Source organism: Apaloderma vittatum, unplaced genomic scaffold (assembly GCF_000703405.1).
Source record: "Apaloderma vittatum isolate BGI_N311 unplaced genomic scaffold, ASM70340v1 scaffold3018, whole genome shotgun sequence".
In the NCBI taxonomy this organism is placed as follows: Eukaryota; Metazoa; Chordata; class Aves; order Trogoniformes; family Trogonidae; genus Apaloderma; species Apaloderma vittatum.
The window spans coordinates 318-21,061 of NW_009732273.1; the positions used below are offsets into that span (position 1 = coordinate 318).

At 45.6% G+C, this 20,744-nt stretch overlaps 2 protein-coding genes across 2 annotated transcripts; one reads left to right on the forward strand and one right to left on the reverse strand.

Annotated features, from left to right (window-relative positions):
* Window positions 1-1,300: 1,300 nt before the first annotated feature.
* COLCA2 (colorectal cancer associated 2) lies at window positions 1,301-6,236 on the forward strand (the record flags this gene model as incomplete). The annotated part of the gene is made up of 4 exons (XM_009875447.1): window positions 1,301-1,418; window positions 3,716-3,773; window positions 5,185-5,411; window positions 6,108-6,236. Coding segments are annotated over 4 exons (532 nt in total), but the record flags the coding sequence as incomplete, so codon positions are not given.
* A 5,851-nt stretch (window positions 6,237-12,087) lies between these two features.
* Window positions 12,088-19,522, reverse strand: NFKBID (nuclear factor of kappa light polypeptide gene enhancer in B-cells inhibitor, delta). Its single transcript, XM_009875445.1, is given in 8 exon segments — window positions 12,088-12,159; window positions 12,577-12,741; window positions 15,539-15,655; window positions 15,988-16,154; window positions 16,543-16,594; window positions 18,851-18,997; window positions 19,339-19,482; window positions 19,484-19,522. Coding segments are annotated over 8 exon segments (903 nt in total).
* Between the last annotated feature and the right edge of the window lie 1,222 nt (window positions 19,523-20,744).

Consider the following 20,744-nt stretch of genomic DNA (forward strand, 5'->3'; position numbering starts at 1 on the left):
ACAGATGTGTCTATACCTCACTGGATAGTTTGTCTTTCAGTTTTCCATAGCCCAGTCCAGCCAGCTGCTTGTGCAGAACAGAGCTAAGAGGCTGTGTGCAGCACGAACCCAGACTTGCAGAAGGGGATGCTGGCCCAGGGCCCTCCCTGGCTATATGGAGGCCTGGTAATAGGGTGTTCTCATTAAATTAAACCCTTTCTTCCTCTCATTTTCCCCATCTTCAGTTTGTTGAATAAAAACAAAACATAAAAATACGAGATGAATAATCTGAGCTGCTTCCTCAGCTCAGCCTGCCACCTTTCTGTAAGGACCTGTATGCCTGTTACAGCCTCAACCAGTGCACTGGGCGGGCAACAGGAGGGCTGGGGATGTGGTACAGCATTAGTAATGGGGAGATGTTATAGCAGAAAAGGACAGTGCCTACGGTGTGGGATTTCTGGGATATGTGGGCAGAACCTACAAATCCAGCACTGTCTTCTTGCTGCATGCAGCAGCAATAGAACAGGGAACCTGCAACCAGCCACCTCTGCTGAGGAGCAGCTGACTGCAGGATGAGGTGATGCTAGTGTTTGTAGGACCTGCAACCAGATGAAAACAACAGCAGAAAGTTAGGACAGAAACAGAACAACCAGAGGCTTTAAGTATTTTACCGTGAGTACAGCAAGTGAGGGTGATTTTTTGGCATAGGTAAATTCTTTACCATTTCCTGTACTAAAAATTGCTCAACAAGTAGTGACTGATGGTTGCTTTGGCTGGATTAAAGATATCCTAAATGCTTGTTTGAAACAAATGGGAATTGTACAGGATGAACAAAATAAAGATATAATCTAGGCTTTGCAAGAAGTGATTAATGAAAGTAGTAATTTTATTTGTGTTTTGTTTAGCCCTCTAAATAACTACCCACATATTTCCATTCTTTTGTTCCCAGTCTTCATCTGCCAGACAAAGTGCTTCCCACACTTATTTTCAGGTCCCAAGAGTGGCAAATATTACAGGAATGTAAATAAATTCAACAGCAGCACCAGATGGAGTTTGGTATTAGGACACCTGGAGGAGGTGGAGGGAAGAAGGAGATAGAAAAGAATAAAACATATATCATTACTAAATATAATCAATGCCAATTTTTTCATAAATGCCGGGTTGTCTCAAGCTTGAATAGCAGGTGTTAAAGAGGGCTGTAAACTGTGATTATTTAACAGTGACCAGTTAACCAAGATAACTCTAAGTGAACTGTGTGGAGAGCATGCCTGAAAACATGCTGGACTTGCTGTGTGCTCTGTAAATCTCCCGTCTTGTAAAGTGTTTTTCCACAAATTCTTTCAGGAAAGCCCAAGGTGTACCAAGGTGTTAGAGTAAAGATTACAGTTAAGGAGTTATTACAGCAGAGAAGAGCACAACAAGCAGCAACTGGTGCAGCAGTAAGTAAAAATCTGCTTTGTCTCTTCTGTCTTAATCCTTTTTTTGCCAAGACTATAATCCCTGGGCCGAGGAGACTGCCGAAATCTGAGTGTAGTAGGTTGGGATAGATGGACATTGAGCCAGGGTAATGGCAGCAGTGATCTGAACAGGTGATGGCGTGAGCCATTTGCGCAGGGCGAAAGCAGAGCAGGTGCTCCAGAAATGCAGCTCAGTGGGATTAAAGGCCCACATGGATAAATTTCAGTCCAACTTATAGTAATCACAGCAACTCCAGTACCATTATGCTGCATGAACAAGGCAGGCTGTGATCACTGCCCCCTGTTTTAAATGTGGCCAGGCTGGGCTGAAGCATGCCCCAAACTCTTCTGTCAGCATCAGGTGGAGCATGTGCCCAGGGTACGCCTTCAGGCTGACTTGTACAGCTTTGAGGACCAACCACTGCAAAGCTCTGTCATGCTAAAGCTCCCTTGACCTTCCCCTTTTCCACAAGTCTCAGCCCTCCAGGAAGCTGCTTTCAACCACCCTCCTGCCTCTGGAGGCTTTCTCTTGTCCAGTTAGATCTTGCAGGAAATCAAGGCACCAGAGGTACAGTGCCTCCAGCAGCTCCTGGCCAGTGGAGAGAGTTCAGGAATCTGGGACTTACCAACAGCCCCAAATTTTGCCTAGCGTAAAGGAAAAAACAAGGCATGGGCCAAGACCCCTTCAGCAGGGCTCCATCCTGCTCCATTAGGGCTCTTTAGCATAATATTCAAGCAAGCTTGACTGAATTCAGGTCTCCGACATTTTTCAGTACCACTTGGGCAGCTACTGGCCCAATCCCTTCTAAAGAAGGGGATGGAGATCTCTGCGTGCATGTACCCACAGAATTACTCTCTCTCACTCACACTTCCAGTCTTTGTAGGAGCCCTCTAGCTCCAGTCACTCCAGGGATTTGCATAAAGAGGTTGGTAAATCATTACTTCTTCCTGGTTCGTGACACTGCAGCTTTGGATGGTTTTCAGATTTCATCTCCCACCTCCTGTACCTCACTGCAGCTGATTGCACAAAAAGGTGATCAGCCCGCAAGCCGCAGGCAGAGAACAACGCATAAACCTGCTGGCCTTTGGAAATGCTGGGTCACCCCTCCCCTCCAGCCCAAGAGGAGGCAAACTCTTCATCGCAGCCAGGCATCGCAGGGCTGTGTGGAACTGGTTTTTGCTGCTCACTGCAAGTTTACACAGCGCTTGTTTTGCCCACGCAGGAAAAAGTGAAAAGTGGCAGTGCAGGAAGTTACCTTTGTGATCTGCAAAAGGTACATGTTGTTGTCCTGGAGAAGCCCTAGAGGTTAGGGCTGGCAGGATTGGCTGCCTCCATGCGCTGAAAAAAGCTGAGCCTGAAAATATCTGCTGGTGGTATGGCTCTGTCTGTCATGTTACACGTCTGCAGCCAAAGAGAAGGATCTTTCAGCCCGGAATAGCCACTATTTAATTAATTAAATGTCTGGGGATGTGATAGGAAGCTGTTGCTAGGGAAATGAGCCACTAACTCGAAAGCATTTTGAATAAACAAAATTAAATGGAAGTCCATATGAATTAAAACTGAGGAAAAAATATAGTGTTTGTATTTGCAGAGTAAAATCCTCATCCCAAATAAGCAGCATCAACACTCCTGTTGTTTTTGGGGTGGATTTCTCACTGCCAGCAGGTCAGGTTCCTAGAACAGATTGATCTGCCTGCTTCAGCTTTCACCATCCCTTAGAAAATGAGACTCTTCATTTTCATGGAGTCACATAGCTGTGTTGGACTGGGAAGCAATGTTAGAGCTGGTTCTAAAACTACATGGGCACCAAGCAGAGTTACTCAGTCTGATGCGCAGACATGGGGATACCTGTCTTTGGTCATGTTTCAAGGGTTATGGCTACAATTTGTTAATTACTGATTCTCAAGCATATTCATTCCTACGAATCCTTTGGGATCCCTCCACTGTGGATTTCATGGTTAGTTTCAAAGTCAGCCACATCTCTGCTGAATTAACAGCAATAATGCAGGAGGAGGAGCACGCTAGCAAGGTGCTTTACTGGGGGCTTTACATCAGGCTGTTGTAGTCTTCCAGTGCCATTACAGGCTCAGGGAAGATCAAGCTCTACACGTTAATCTGTTCTGTCAATGCTAGGGAAGTTTTCTGTGTCACAGCCGTGAGATAAATAAGGTTTACATAAATAGGTTGAAGTGAAATCCTGACTTACCTCAGCATGCAGTGGAATGCTTCCCTCTGTTACAGTACCTACAATTCCTTTTCTTCCCTTCTCTTCCGTCAGGTTTCTTGGGGCAGCAGCAGCATCCAGTTTTCGGAGCCCGTGTCTCCTCCTCACCCAGGTTGGTACAAAGCCCATCCACGTCTCTTCCCACCCCCTGGCCAGTTTTTCCCGCAGCCCTTAGCTGAGGCAGGCACTACCAGGTAATCGGCAATGCAGCCAATCAGCACCTGCAAGGAGCCCGTGAAATGCAGATGAGAATGTGAAGCCAGCAGGCAGGCTCTGTGTCACCTTGTGCAGGAGCAGGCTCACATGCTCTCATTTGTGCAAGAAAGAGATGCTCATCCCCTAGGGAATAGCCCCGCTGGCATCTTCTCCTCCAGGGAGCAGTTCGGGTGCCCGACTGGAGCTAGAGGGTCAGACCACGCTGGAGCACTTTGCTGAGCTCCAGCAGAGTCGGCTGCTCTCAGTTTCCTGGCAGCATCAGTACAAGTGAGAGGAGTGTCAGGTTTTCAGCAACACAGAGTTTCTTCCTCCTGTATGTGAATATCCAAGGAAAGGGGGAAGGGGTGGGGGGAGTGGAACTCTGGGCTCACAGTTCCTGTGATTATTTTTCAGCCAAAGCAGCAAGACCTGAAAGATTTGGCAAGTGTGAATATATACATTGTATGGACAAGGAAACAAATCATCAATATAAGCAAATAATCAATTTGCTTATGGTGATAAAGAAATGTGAGAGCTGCCAAAGCTTTTTCAGGCTGGAAAGTCTCCATGTGTTTATGTATTTTGGGTGTTTCTTACTTCCCTGTACGCAGCCTTGGTGAGGCTGCACCTCAAGCACTGTGTCCAGTTTTGGGCCACTCACTACCAGAGGGACACTGAGGTGCTGGAGAGGGTACAGACATGGGCTACCAAGCTGGTAAAGGGTTTGGAACATACGTCATATGAGGAATGGCTGAGGGTTCTGGGGCTGTTTATCCTGGAGAAGAGGAGACTGAGGGGAGACCTTATCGCTCTCTACAACTACCTGAAAGGAGGTTGTAGAGAGGCTGCAGTTGGAGTTGTTCTCCCTAGTGGCGAGTGATAGGACGAGGGGAAATGGCCTTCAGTTGTGTCAGGGGAGGTTCAGGTTGGATATTAGGAAGAATTTCTATACTGAAAGGGGTGTCAGATATTGGAACAGGCTGCCCAGGGAGGCGGCTGAGTCGCCATCCCTGGAGGTGTTTAAGAGAAGGGTAGATGTTGCGTTGAAGGACATGGGTTAGTGGTGTTGATAGGGCTGGGACAAAGGTTGGGCTGATGATCTTGAAGGACTGGAGTTCCTCAAGTTATTTGCATGCTTTTGAGCATCTTCCTCCTGGTGTCTGCTTCCCTAGAAAATTCACCCGGAACTTGAAGGACCTTTTTCCTTGTCTAAATCCATAGGGCTACTGAACATTTGGAAGTACTGAAACCTGACCTCAGGCAACACCTGCCCTTTGTGAAGACAGATACTGAATAATCTGCTACTGTCTGTTTACCTTCTCTCCTAGCACCTTTTGATGCAGAACCCATCTCTTCTGTTCCCAACTTTTGTCCATCATGGCAGTTTTCGAATTGCCTCTCCTGCGAAGAAAGTCCTAGCTATTTGGAGCAGCTGGTAGACTCTTGTCTTCAGACAGATGCGCCCTTAGACCCAGCCTTCAGTGCTTTCCAGACGTCCTCGCACTACTCCTCAGACACCTTTCAGTCCGTCCCAATCTGCTTTAACCAGGGCCTGGTAAGCTTTCTGTCCCAGGGCAGCAGCCACAGGTGCACTCCGAGGGAAGATGGGGAAGGAGTTCACATCCTGGGGCAGAACAGCAGCAATCTGATTTGAAACGTGGCTGTTTTTAGGGGCATGGGGTACAGCCACAGCAATGAACGCTGCTTGGGTGGACTTCTGCATGGCTTCCCTTCGGAAGCAGGGGACTGGGAGGCCCAGCCAAACTTATACAGAAGCTGCAGAATAGCTCCTTCTACAGGTCCTGTAGATTTTCCGCAAAGAATATTCCAGTTCCTGATAGTGCATATCTAAACTCACAGAGAAACTCCCTATTAACACTAATGTCACAGGAACAGCCTCTTGAGTTTAGGACTCCAAGGACCAAACCCCGGGTAATGAGAACCTCCTTAGCAAGAGGGTGGAAATTCTGGCTGCTGTCCACATTTCCCCAAATGACACCCTGAAACATCCTGATTTGTCTTGTCTTTTCTCAAACTCTAGGCTGCTGGATCACCCAGCTCAGCTGATCTGTCCAGCCCACTGAACTATAGCTGCTCTTCTCCTCAGCTATCTCCTTTCACCCCGCTGACCCACAGCCCACCCTCTGCTCTGGACACCAAGACTTGCGGCTAAGCTGCGGGGGGGGGGTCCTGCCATACCCTCTCCCCATACAGCACCTCTGCCTGCTGCTGCACAGCCTGTGGCTCCCAGCACACGGACAACAGGGTCCCGCAGTACTTCCCCTGCCCCAGCACAGACTGCATGGACTACCTACCACCGCTGGCCATGGCCGAGGACTTCTTCAGAAGGGATAGGAACTGTGACATCTGCTATAGCTAATGGGGACTGTGGTTTTACCTATCCACTGTATCCAAATCAGATTAATTGCCCATGAACTATGCAAAGTTGTGCTGCCTAACACAGTCCATTTTATTCTTCACTACTCACACATTTTCTACATGACGCTGTCACTACGTTAATTCTCCTGTCTTGTATGGTCAGAGGTGTTCTGTTGTGGTGGTGGTGGTTTGTTGGTTTGTTTTTTTTCTGTTTTCATTGTTTTTTAAAGAAATTCTAAGCTGCCTTACCAAACACACATCATTAAACCAACTCTTTTTGGTAGAAATAAATAATTTGGTATGCACGCTGAAGCCCGTTCATTCTTCATGTGCTAAATCTCAGTGCTTTTCTCTTCTGGAAATGATGCAGGATCCTGGCTCTGTTCTCACGAAGGTGAGAAGAAAGATTCTCAGTAACATACACAAGGAGCAGTTACTCAACAGCATGAAAGGTCTCACTTTACCCTTTCCAGCAGATAGGAAGTCTATACATATCTCAGATGTGACAACATCCTCTAGTGGTTCTTGCAGAAAAGGAAAACTCTCTTCTCCACGCAAGCTCAGGGCTTAGCCCATGGGTCATGTGCCAGAAAGGCCCCTCAGACCTGCACAGAGGTTGAATCCAGTGTCAAACTTCTTTGGATATTGCTCAACACCAGCTTCCCTGTGAAGGCAGGGTTTCAGCAAGAGGGTGATGTAGTTTGGCGGCTTTTTGTATAGCTTGGTTTGTTGATATCAGGTTTTCAGTCAACTGAAGAGAAATGATTGTTATTAATCGTAGATAATGGGAAAGTTATCACATCTAATGATTCCCTTGGTAGACTGCCAAGCCACCAGTTTCTCAGCTGAGCACCCAGACTGTAAAGAAGCATCTTTCCATATTAAATCCAGCATAAATGAAAAAAATAACTACAATTGTGTGGACAGACACATAGTTTAATTAGCTGTAGGCTCAGACCTTCTCCTCCAGACACTTCTACAGTTAACCGAAAAGCTTTCCTCTCCTCAGAGCTGAAATTACCCATATAACCACGGACAAAACAGACACACATATCTGGCTGGCAAATGGTGAGGTTTCCTTCATTCTATAAAACCCCCCAACCAGTATTTCCTCACCCTGTGAAATCTATCAATAACTAACATTTTTTTAATGAGACTTTTGAAAATATTTATATATTGTCAGTTATTTCAACCTTCTATCCCCACCTTCATCAGAATACAGAACTGCTACCTCCCATGCATCTTCCAGGTTCTCTTGATGTTCTATGTGAACTAAAAATGGCTTTTTTTTTTCCCATATCCAGTCCAAGTCCCTGGACAGGACATTTAAGTTTTGCCATACTAGACAAGACTACACAGCAATAACTGTACTTTTCCAACATCAAGTTCCTTTACCTTATTTAAGGTGGCAGCTTTTTTTTCCAAAACTTGCTTTAAAACACTATGACAATTTAAAACAATATCTTCCCCTCTCCCCTGATTGTTGTTGCCTGATTAATTTCAGAGATAGCCCAAGAGATAAACGCATTTGGGCACAGAAAGCTTATAAACAGGAGTTAATAGCTCTATCTTCGATGCAGTTCAAGGTGTGATTACCCCTGTGTAGAGACACTCTTAATTAGGTGTCATTGTTAGTGCTTGCAGGTGCTTCAGCCTGAGTGTTACCTCAGGACACTGGAGGGTTACACTTCATTTGCTCCACAGCTTGCTCAGTGCTGGCTCCTCCTGTCCACTGCTCGAGGAGTGAGCACAACTTCAGCTACATGTCACGGCCCGTTATCACCAACATGAAAGAGCCACAAGAAGATAACGCTGAGGCAAGGTATTTGAGGCTTCTAGTGGAAATGGGGTGACCACATCCTCCCCGTGGGTTGGCAACGCTGGCCTGAGCTTAACAGAGCCAACATGAGGCTCTTCTACTGCAAAAGAAAACACATGTGAAAACGGTAGGCAAGCATCCAACAAGGATAGCACTTGAATTAACATATCTTACAGGGTTCATGGTATCGCAGCGACACAACAATGCCAGCAAGAAAGTCATGTGTTACAGTCTAACAACAGACCTCTTGCCTCCGCACGAGGCAGATACCTAAATCTAATACCTTATCAGCAGATTGCACATTTGTCAGCACGTTGTGGCACAGATCTGTACAGCTGTAAGTGGTTTCTTACAGTTTTCTTACAGTTATAAGTGGTTTCTCTTTCCAAAGAGGACCGCTCTGTGCAAAGTCTGTGCCGTGCAGAGGTTGCGCCCATCACCGAACCCATGGCTGCTGTTTCGTCATGACTACTGAGGAATGGCAGTGTGAGCAAACCATCCTACATCCCATTCTTATTCCTGCTCCTTGGATGCTGCCAGACCCAGCCAAAAAAAGCACTCCTGCAGTCGGGGTAGTCTTTGTAAGGGCTGGCCTGGTCTCACCATCGAGCTTCCACACTTCAGGGCTTGCAGGCAGATGAGGTCCTAAGGTACGGACCCTAAGAGTGTGTTCTTAAAGACAGCCAGTGTTTAGCAGCTGGTGGCCTCCTGCTGCATGGTACCAGCTGCTCTGAAATTATCAATTGCTCTGCTGTGACAAGGATATTTCCAACAAAACGTTTCTATGCACTGAGCTCTCTGGAATCTGACAGTTTCATCCCTTGCAGTCTCTTCCTATTCTCTGATGAACTTTCTCCAGTTGTTTTGCAACCCCTCGTGCCAGGAACTGGCAACATGTTTTAGACGCCACTCCCCGACTCCATGTCAATAGCTCCAGGTGACATAGGCAGCCTCAATTCCCTGTCAATAGCTCCAGGTGACACACGCAGTGCAAGTTAAAGCTTGCTGACTGTTGACACAACGATGTCTTGTTGACACAAGAAAGGGGGAAAAAAAAAACCAACAGAGGACGACTATTCAAAGGTGGATTGTGTGTTTCTGGCTCTGAGGAACAAATTCTTTCCCCCTCCTCCCCCTGGAAAAAGAAAAAAACTATAAAGAGGAGTTAAAGGAAAGTAGCTCGGGTCATGTCTCCAGCAGAGCTGGCACAGCACTACTGAAATGCTGGCATTTCTTCAGTCCCTGCCAGGTGAAGTTCTGCCAGCCCACATAAACATGTGTTTACACAAAAGCTAGGATCACCCAATTCTTATGAAAGCCAGGAATAACTCCATCAGTAACCTGCAGTTACAGAGAAAATAAAAGGTTCTTCTTTTCAGATTCTTTACCAGTTGCACAGAGTATTTGATCAAAAAGTTTTCCTTGCCAACCTACTGACAACTTTCTATGGTTCCACTTCAGAGGATTTGTTTGGTGATAACAAGCCTTTGTTATTAACAACTTTTGCAAAGCCACACGTAGGAAGAGATAAACTGTGCAAACAACAGGGTATCACACACTGCCAGTACTGCTATGGTTATAAAAAGTACATTTCCACTGAAACAGTCATAAAAAATCGAGGGGTTGACTGTGAACTAAGATCCTGCTCAAACAAACGGAATTCGCCCCAGCATAGAAAACTTAACATTCAGGCCACCTTTGTGCCCTGAAAGGGATTTTCTTGATACACAGGCCAGGAACTGGCTGGCCTGACAAGGGAAACAGAAAGGTGCTTTACATGCATGGCGAAGCTGGAGCCTCCAACTGTCTCGTGGATCCAGTCCAAAGGCAATACGAACACCTTGTTGACTGTGGTTGGCTTCAGAGCCAGCCCCTCACGTATGAGCTTTGGGAAGCTCAACACAGATGTGCCTGTTGAGAGAACGAATCCTTCCTGGACCAGTCATGGGTTCTTACCCCTACAGATCTCATCTATCAATTCTGAGCAGCACAGGCTGCCAGCACGACGCTTTGAATGAAGCCACATCCACTCCTCCCCAGACCGATACTTTCCCTGATATTCTGGAGACGGTGATGTTTACAGACTATAAATCACTGATGGCACTGCTCTGTATTAAACATCCGACAGGAGGAAGATGAAACAATAAAGAGATAAGCCACTCTAGAAAACAGCTCATGTATTTTTTCACTTGCTGCAAAAGGACTTCGGTCATCTCACGACATTTCTAAATGGCAAAAAGCTTTTTTAATTTTCCCTAATGCATCACATGCCACACAGTAGTCACAGTTTTACAGTTTTGTTGCTAGCAAGTTCAAGAAATGGATATTTTGTTGGCCACTTTTCCTTGACACACAGAGCTAACTCACCAATGCAGTTATCACTCAACTCAAGGCTTGTTATAACATCCCTTGAAAGTAAGAAAGCACATGCTTCTGCTGGCCTATGCCCAGGTACATGCAAATTTATGCAAACACATGCAAATACACGTCTGTTTTCTTGTCAGCCAATGATGACAGTTTTGTAGACATGAGGTAGTGAGAAGCAATAGCAAAACAGCAGAGAGGAGGGCTGAGAAAGTTGAGATCTCTGCATTTCTTAAGAGCTTTTAAGTCGGTTAAACAGTTGTTTAAACAGTCCAGGTCTGTGAGACTGACAAGTGCTTTAGAAAACCCCATCCCATTGAGTTAGTCAGTGGGGGACCAAGGAAGTTACTGCAGTGATTTAAGATATCTGCCCTTCATCTTGTTGTTCAGTCCTGTTAGAAAAAATAACTTGTGCAACATTGAGAAATCAGCGAACTATAATTCAGAATGTGTACCGAAGAGGAGACACTCTCTGTGAAAGGGTTGTCAAAACATGGCTTGCCCTCCCTTCAGGCATCTACCTTCAGCCCTGTTGACCTGGCAGAGACACCGTTGCCAGCTGATTGCACAGCAATTCACAAATCATTTCACAGAAAGAATAAGAAGAATCTGTATTAAAACACCCCTTAGATAAGATGGGAATAAGAGTGACCTTACCACATTGCACTCTGACCCTGCTGTGTACGAGCCCACGTGGCTCAAACGTTTTCTACCCTGTCCATGCCTAAAAGCTGTTGAAGACCTACAGGAAGCCTCTGTGTCCTACACAGATAGTAGCTCAGGTGGGGGTTCAGCTCCCCACTCAGAGGTGCTTCCAGAGCTGGAGACTTGGATTGGATCAGACGTCTCAAAAAGGAACCCCTTCACTGGGAAGCACTCAGGAGCCACACTGCTGAGAACCTGCCCCGTGTACTTGCTCTTACAAGCAAAGCATCTGTTTTATTTTCTTGGGGTGGAATGAGAGACGGTGGCAATGGACAGCTGCTTCAGCTTTACTCCACAAAGTGCTAAGAAATTGGGTATTAGCAGCTTGCAGGAACCCTCACTTGAGAGCTCTTGAGTTCAGATGTCAGCTTGCACAGGCGAAATACAGCCATGGATGACTCCTCAGGCTGACTTGCCCTCTTCCAATCAGTCTTTTCCCTCCTCTCAGGTACCAGCATTCCCAGGCTAACAGGAACAATGGAGGTAATTGCACATCATAAAGGCTTCAGCATTTCAACCAGTACCTCTGTACAGGACTTAACAAGAGGCACAGTTAGAGCATGTCTTAGAGCAGTATTTCTCAGCCTTTCACAGACAAACCACCGTCTTGTGTTCCATCACCACCATGGGTTTCAGTTACCACCAAATCAAAGGTTGGCTGTACTTCAAACATTCACTTATTTATGATAGAGCCATTTGTCTTGCTTGTCTCCTTGCTTGCAAGCAATTGTAGAGGTTTATCAGTAATCTTTGCTACCAAAACAAAGTTTCCAACCATTTGAAATCTCATCTTCAGATATCTCACATGGTACTCGTGGTCCACAGGTTGAGAAACAGTCATCCCACCCTGGTTTGAGGATTCTAGGAGCAGGGACGTGCTGGTTAACCATCCTCACAGATTTTCTAAGTGGTCTTGTGCAATCAGCAAGCTGAAGTTGAAGCCATTCCAGAAATTGCAGGCAACCTAGGATCTGGCATTTTGGCGACAGGAGATGAATGCAGATGCGACTTTCCCTTTCTTCAGCAGATGCCTAACCTGACAAAAAATGTAGAAGTTCATAACATACCGCCTGAAATTGTGCATGCAGACACTCCAATACATACATACATACACACACTTATATTCATGTGTATGTGTTACTACATCCACGTAAAAATGCATCAGAGACTACAACCAGCTCCAGGAGCCTTTTCATACCTGTAGGCATGAAACCTGATCATCCCTTGAGATTTGCTGCCATGATGAAAGAAGTGCACATTGATACCTCCCCAGATGTATCTGGAGAACCAGCTAACGCCTGCTTTCTGCTGCTCAGTTAGAAACGTACTGAAGTGGAGAACCCCAATGTCAGACCCATGTCATATGACTGGTCCTCGCTGTTCCCCTGGTAAGGACAGACAGCTGTGGTGTGCACAGGTGTGCTAAGAAGCAGCAGAAATGCAGATCACGTACCTGATCCCCAGCTTTTCCAGAAGAAGCCATGTGGATTGGCTGATCATTGTCTAAGTTGCGGATGCTCGGGTCTGCCCCATGGTCAAGGAGCAACTGGATGATCTCTTTCTGGTTCTTGTCATGAGGCAACGCAGCTGCCATATGCAAAGCTGTGTTGCCATGTGCCTGTATGCAGTGGAAGAAAAGGAAGAGAACAAAAAAATCCAACAAAACAACAAAAAAAGAGAAACCTCCTGAGAAGCTGTGCCACCTATTCAGAATTGTCCTAGAAATTGAGGGAGCTGAAGGAGTCTCACACAATCACCTGCCAGGAGGTGAGGGAGCATCCCTGCTCTGTTTCTCCCCTGTATAGCTGCTCACATAGGAGATTTGTGGATTTAGATTTTTCTTTCTGATAAAGCACTACAAATTGGGGGGTCTTGATGTTTTGGGTACAACTAACAAATAGTCCTGTATCAGCAACATTCCTAATCACTCTGCAAATCCCTGCTACATCGTACCCTCGTGTAAGCATACACCCGAGTCGTTATTTGAAAAAAAGAAAGACACCAGCTTTTTCAGTCCCGGGATTTGCTCATAAACGACAGACAAAACTTGTCGTGAAGCCACGGGGGGGCGCAGGATGAAGCGCGCTGCAATTTCCTGCAGAAAAGCCCTACTATCACCAGACCGTGTAGAAATCTGCGGCCCTGCCCAGTCAGGTATGACTGGTAACGGTTTTAAATGAGAAAAACCTAATAAACAAATGCATAAGACAAAGTATTTTTAGTCTGCAAGAAGTCTCATTTAGGCAGCTGTATATGTTTTCTCTCAGAAACAATCATACATTTCTCATGAACTTGGAATGGTGAGACGTGAATTGCAATGTGTAATACTATTCTAGCTGTTAAAAGGAATACATATGATTTTTCAGATCATGTTTACCACTTAGATATAAGGGACATTGAAGCACAGAAAAAAATAGAAAAATCTTAACAGCTTTTCTTGGACAAGGCATTTTTTACAAGCCTTGAACAAGCAGATCCTTGTCAATTTTATCATCACATAGAGTCAAGGGATAGTTACAAGCTCTTTATAGGACTTCTCATTAAAATGGAAAGAGCTGCATCTTTGTTGCAGGAGCACTTCACAGAATCGCACAGAAGGACAGAATGCCAGGGGTTGGAAAGGACATCAGAAGATCATCTAGTCCAGCCCCCCTGCCAGAGCAGGATCACCTACAGCAGGTCCCACAGGAACGCGTCCAGGCAGGTTTTGAAAGTCTCCAGAGCAGGAGACTCCACACCCTCCCTGGGCAGCCTGGGCCAGGGCTCGGGCACCAGCACAGTGAAAAAATTTTTCCTCATGTTTTTGTGGAACTTCCCATGTTTCAGCTTGTATCCATTGCCCCTTGGACATCACTGAGCAGAGCCTGGCTCCATCCTCCTGACACTCCCCCTTTAGATATTTATAAATATTAATAAGGTCACCCCTCAGCCTCCTCTTCTCCAAGCTAAAGAGACCCAGCTCCTTCAGCCTTTCCTCATAACGGAGATGTTCCCCTCCCTTCATCATCTCTGTGGCTGCGCTGGACTCTCTCCAGCAGTTCCCTGTCCTTCTGGAACTGGACACAACATTCCAGATGTGGCCTCACCAGGGCAGAGTAGAGGGGTAGGAGAACCTTTCTCGACTTACCAGCCACACCCTAGGAAGCCATTGGCCTTCTTGGCCACAAGGGCACGTTGCTGGCTCACGGTCATCCTGTTGGCCACCAGCACCCCCAGGTCTCTTTCCCCTGCGCTGCTCTCCAGCAGGTCAGTCCCCAACCTATACTGGTTGGGGTTGTTCTTTCCCAAATGCAACACTGTATGCTTGCCCTTAAAATTTCTCCCTGCCCAGCTCTCCAGCCTGTTCAGGTCTTGCTGAATGGCAGCACAGCCTGCTGGTGGGTCAGCCACTCCTCCCAGTTCTGTGTCACCAGCAAACTTGCTGATGGTACACTCTATTCCCTCCTTCAGGGCATTGATAAATATATTGAATAGTGCTGGTCTCAGTACCAACCCCTGAGGGACTCCACTAGATACAGGCCTCCAACTAGACTCTGTCCCATTGACCACAACTCTCTGATTTCTTTCCTCCAACCAGTTTACAATCCACTCCAAGTGATCCTATCACACTAGGAAGCTTTCACAGGATTTTGATCAAGAGACAACAGCAGACTCCTATGGACAAGCTAGCACCTGCCCAATATATCTTAAAAGATACAGAAAGAATGTAGTGTAAAGGCAGCGTAAAGCCCCTCACTGTACAGAACGACAGAAACTCTATTCCCCACATACACAAAACAAAACACATTTCCTGCAGCCCAACAGAAAGGTGTAGGGGAAAAAAAAAAACCTGAAGCTGCCCATGTCTGCTTCCTAAGTGAACAACTGAATTGATAAAAAAACCATCCAATCTCTTTCTGATGGACACAAGCATGTGGATGCTCCAGGGAGTACAAGCAAGGCTAAGAGACTGAAAGCGTTGAAATGAAAAGCCAGTGCACTGGTCTTCTCAAAACAGGGAGCCCTAGCCTTGTCCTCCCCTCCCTCTGTCCTTTCTTGCTCAAGGGTGCCCTCCTGCAGCAGGTGCTCCTGTGGGGCTGCTGAGAGGGGGCAGCTAGTCAAAAGCCAAACCTCTGGCTGATTGTGGAGAACAATATCTCAGCTAAGGCACAAGAATGTCAGGATTTTTGCTTAGGAGCATGGGTGAAACTGATACATCTGCAAGATAGTGTCACTGCTTGGTATCTGCTCAGAGGTGAAATATGGGGCAACAAGGGGGTGGGTGACACAACAGCAGCATTGGGAATGTTTCTAGCTTGCTTTATACAATGTAGGAATGGCTGTGCCTCCAAGAAGAACCATTATTAGCAAAATGTCAGCTCAGTAAGCAGGGTTGTACAGAATGCCAAAACAGGGTCTCAATGGCCATGTCTCACCTTGGTGTTGACAAAGTCCTTGGACTTGAAAGCATTCAGCTCCAAGAAGTATCTGAGTAGGGTGACGTTCCCATCCTGGACTGTGTAATGAAGAACTGTCTTGTTGCTCTTCACATCCTATTTAAGAACAGAAAAAACAATTCAGAAACATTCTGCAGAACAACCTGAAGATGTTGTATAAACCCATCAGCTCTGCAGCTAACGCGGAGCACCTCCTTGGCTTCGGTGGACCTCTTACTGTCCAGTGTTTGCTTCACACTGCAAGAAAGTAACTCCAAAATGCGGCAGCTAACTGCTACCAGTCACTTGAAAGCGGATGGTGCTTCACCCTTCTGTCAGCAGTTCACTCCTTCTCCAGTTCTGCAGTCTGAGCATAGTGCAAGCAGCAGGCAGGGCAGGGAAGAATCACCACACAAGCAGCAAACTGATAACTGAGCAGCATCCGTTACCCGGCTGTAGATGGAAGCTCCTGTCTGCACCAGGAGTTCGATACAAGACTCCAGCTCTTTGCTCTGCTGCTGAAGGTCTTTCTGCTGCTCCTCTGTCAATGTCTGGCAACTCCGCTCCCGGAGCAGGGCGTTGTGGGCCAGAACGGCACAATGGAGTGGGGTATGGCCTGGAAAACGAAGGACAGGAGGAAAACAACAACAGTCCCAACAAAGATATTGATGTACAGAGAGGAAGCAAGGGCTGGCAGGGAAGGAGCATACGCATGTCTGCATGTGTGTTGTTAAGGAACGAGCCCTCCTCTGGTTTCAAAGATATCATATGGGCTGTACAGACACTTTATGGGGCATGTGCTCAGTTTCAATCGTGCACCGAATCACCACTGAAACATCGACACCATTGAATTCTGTGGCGTTGGAGAGCACAGCAATGACTCTCCCTCAGGCAGTTTCTGAGGATACTCAGGCCTCCTAGAACACCACCAGTGAGCATCAGTCAATAAAATAGCCAAGACAGTTTTTAATACCACTATAAAATATTTGCATGAAGGGTTTTACCTTCAAAATCCTTCATTTCTAAATCAAGAGGTAAACCCAGTGACAGTATAACCTAGAAGCAAAAGAGAAATGGAAAATGTCTCAGCAGGATACTGTCCAAGCCCAAATCAGTCAAAACTAACAAAACTTAATAACAAACAATCAATCAGAATTATCATTTAACTACAGACTAAGTCCTTACTTGACACTAGATTTCAGTGCTGTGATTCCATTTTCTAACAGGCACGTTCCGGGTTACACAAGATGATCACATTTTCTAGCTTCCTAAACGCCACTTCAGTACAGTGCCTTATTAGATTCTCAGTTCAGAACAGTAAAATCAAGTCACTGTGCCAAGCTCAAGAGTGCTGGCCTCTTCGCTTTCATCCTGCACTAAGGAAAAACACCAGGAACTCCAACTCATATGTATTCTGAGTTACTCTTGGCAAGGATAAATAAGAATCTCTCCTTGACATGTACAGCCAATCTTTATTACCTACCAGTTTGCTGACACTGGAAATTCTCAGACTGGATGTATTTACTTTTTCTTTTTAACAGGCAGATGTGCAGCAGTGTGACAGGTTAAAACCACAACTGGTTGCATGGCACGAAACAGTGGTCTGGAGATAAGCATTGCTTGGATTTAGCAGACAGTAAGGATTTTAAAAATCCCTAACTTGAGAAAATGATTGTTTCAGTGTGATACAGCCAAGTAGCTCTTTGTCTATATCATTACAGATAATGCATTTTTTGTTCTTGATTGAATTAAGCAAGTTCTTCACATTCCAGTGTCTTGGCTGAGAATTTCTGCAGTGCAGTAACTCATCCAGAACCTTGTCCAGCTAGACAAGGTGCAGCACAGAAACTTTCTGCTGAAAGGTTATCCAAAGCGGTTAAGACTTGTACTCTCTTTTCATAACAATAATATAAAACATACAGATCAAATATTGACAAGTACCTCTGAGCTGTCTGATGATAAGAGATTAGATGTTTAATCCACTAGAAAAAAGTCAGTTAAAATAAATAAACAAACTGTAAACCATTTCATGGCTTTGATCCCATCTATGTGCATTTTCCCTCTTCACATCAAGGGAAAAAACCCTAAACAAAACAAAAAAAACCACCAAACCACAAACCACAACAAGGCACCGTGGGAGGCTTTGTTGGAATCATCTGGATGTAAAACACTTTTTCCCTACTGAATGAAACACCTGTTTTCCAAAGAACTCCCAACGTTACACATTAACTGAATGGTCATGACTTACCCCAGGGCAGGGCACGTGCGAGCCAGAGGTAATGATGCCGCAATGCCAGGTACCCCCTGGCACATGCACTGACACATCCCCTACCCTCACACCCCTGTGCTCTGCCCTTGGCTAAACTCAGCAGCAGCCATGCTGCTTCAAGGAAACTCTGTACCCAAGCTGCCTATACTCAGTCCTGACACGAAGGCACACTTTATTAATCCCATTTTATGGCCAGTAGCTAAGCATTTAAGACAGATTTTAGTATGCTTATCTCTGCTAGATAATCCCTTCCAAAAATTCCCACAATGCCCTTTCTAATATGCTAATTTGCTCCTCAGGGATCTTCAGCGTCTGGCTGGCACACAACTTAGGTGTAGGTTCTGTCTACAGAACAAACTGTGAAGCAATAAGGAAGTAAAGATGTGGTCATGTCAGTCATGAAATCTCTAGTAGATTCTGGCCGTACAGGAGTGTTTAGTTTCTCTCGTGCCTTGGAAAATCTTCTTGGCGGATCTAGGTTTTGCATAAAATCTGAAAACTGTGTCTCATTTTGAAGGCTGTGCTTCTGCTGGCTGTGCCTACAGGGTCACATGTGCTCTCTCTTCAGCTGGCTTGGGTCTGGGTACAATTCATTTCTCCCACCTGGATGACACTGACATCAGGGAGGTGCTTTCACATTGGCGTTATTACTCCCTCACGCCCCACAGCTGCCTGCAGCCTCTGGTGAATCCCCTCCAGTGCAGGCATCAGTACGGCACTAGGGGCTCAAGCTAGAGCAAGTTCTCTCTTGACTGGTCTGCCATCAGCAGATTTGGAGCTATGAACTGCAGAAAGGATGTATTATTACTCTACAGATATGCTAAAGCCATTTCCTCTGTCACGTGAGGCTGATGTTAGCTGCAAGTATAGTTTTAAAACAGAAATAACCTGGGAAGTCAATTCCTAACACAATGGAAAAGGAGACTTTGGTCAGTCTTCATTGCTTACTGATATCTTGACTCCCAGGAATTTAAAGACACCAATATTGAGACTTTATTGGAGGTTTTTATCACTAGCAATTAAAACCATAAAAGTTTTCCTACCTGAAGAACTTGGGCATACCCATATGTTGCAGCAAGATGTAAAGCTGACTGCCCTTTGTTGTCTACAGCATTGACATCTGCTCCTGTCTGGATCAAATCATAGACAATAGCTGCCTGTCTGGCAGTGACAGCCACCAGCAGAGGAGTCTGAAAACAGTAGCACAGGAGATAAAATGTGAGAGTCTAGAAGCAGATACTATCATAAAATAAGGAGACTCAGAGACTACTGCCAACATACACATATTTTCTGAGACAAGTGTTGCCTTAGATCACTTTATGAATCATGGGCTGAAAAGAGAAAAAGCTCCTTCTCATCCCACCTAATTTGAGGATCCTTCCAGAGGCACCTGGGCAAGGTGTATCAATGCCCCAGGCTTGCTCTGTAGTAACAGACAGAGCTGGATTTTTCAGGGCATCGATTACCCTCAGTCACACAAAGCCCATGCACATCTCAAACACCGTTTGCAGGAGAAAGCAGTCTGTATTACCTTTCCTCTGTGTTCTTTGGCATCGAGTCTTCGCAGCAGTTTCATACGCTCTGCAGCTGCCAATGTATGCGCCCTCATACCTTTAGCTGCATAAATATGTAGAATTCTAAGACAGTAAATAAAGACACTGATCACTGCTTGGCCATGAACCACCCTGGGAGCAAACAGTTTTACAGGGCAGCATATCCACTTTGGGGGTTTAAAGCCCCATAAACCATGCCATAAGCCCTAAAGGGCTTGGTCTTGAAAACACCCACTCCCATGGAAAGGGCTTCCTGTCTCAAAACAACTGCAGCACTCAAGAGCCCTTGGCACTCCTGAGCTTTGACATGCTGCCTCCACTTCAGCATTTTCTTTCAGGTGACATTTGCCCATGTGCTGGGAGGTATCTAAGTCCTCCACAAAGCCTCATGTTGTGGCCCAGCAAATCATGTCTTGTGCATGTATCACTTGTTGGAGTGACGTGGCCTTGTGTGCATTGATGGTATCGCACCACCTGGAGTAACAAACTGCCTCTTCCAAAGAGTGTACCTGTAAACAGCCTAAAAGCAATACTTCTTTATCAAGGCTACCGTTGAGAGGGACTGAGTCCTTATCTTGTGTGTAAGACAGAGTTGTCACAACCCACAGGCCCTGCTGGTGACATGGCCCTTAAGTGATGGGAAAAACACTTCACTGCTTCACTTTGATTGCCTGGCTCTACGGCTGGAGCGACTCACCACTTCCATTCCTCTGGAACTTATTTGCAAAAGTATCAGGAATGCACAGGTAGCTTTGTAATTCCCCTTTGCACAGGAAGGGACCATTCTACAGGCAACTGTACCAGCCCCTGGGTTTGCTTCACTCCAGACAGCAATATTTTACACTTTTCAGTCAGAAGGTGGTGGGTAGTGGTTTCTTTCCTCAGGTAATTTTGAACCCCAGAGCCATACCTTGCAATTTCAGGAAGCAAGAAATGCAACTTTATGGCTAATTTGATTTTCAGTCAAGCTCAGCATCAGCTGTGGCTGCACACCCACACATCCCCAGGGATGCCAATAGAGGATAATAGTGATTGAACTAACATCTGAACTGCAAGAGTGCTTCTGTGAGTAAGGACAGCTTGAGTAAACGGTGCTTCTGGGACATACATGGACCATGAAGTTCCTCCTTAGTTTGCCTTAATGTGTAAAATTAGCAGAAAGTCTAACAGCTAATCTGTGATTCTAGCCTGTACATAAGTTATTGAACTAACTGATCGCTAAACCAATGCTGGATTACCCTTTGGATATGAAATAAAACACTCTAGGCATATGAAAGTTACTGTAATCTTTATTGAAAACAAGGTTGTCTTTTTCTAACCAGAATAACCCAGAAAGAAATTCTGAAACAGTTCATCATTATTGTATATTCACACACAGAATTTA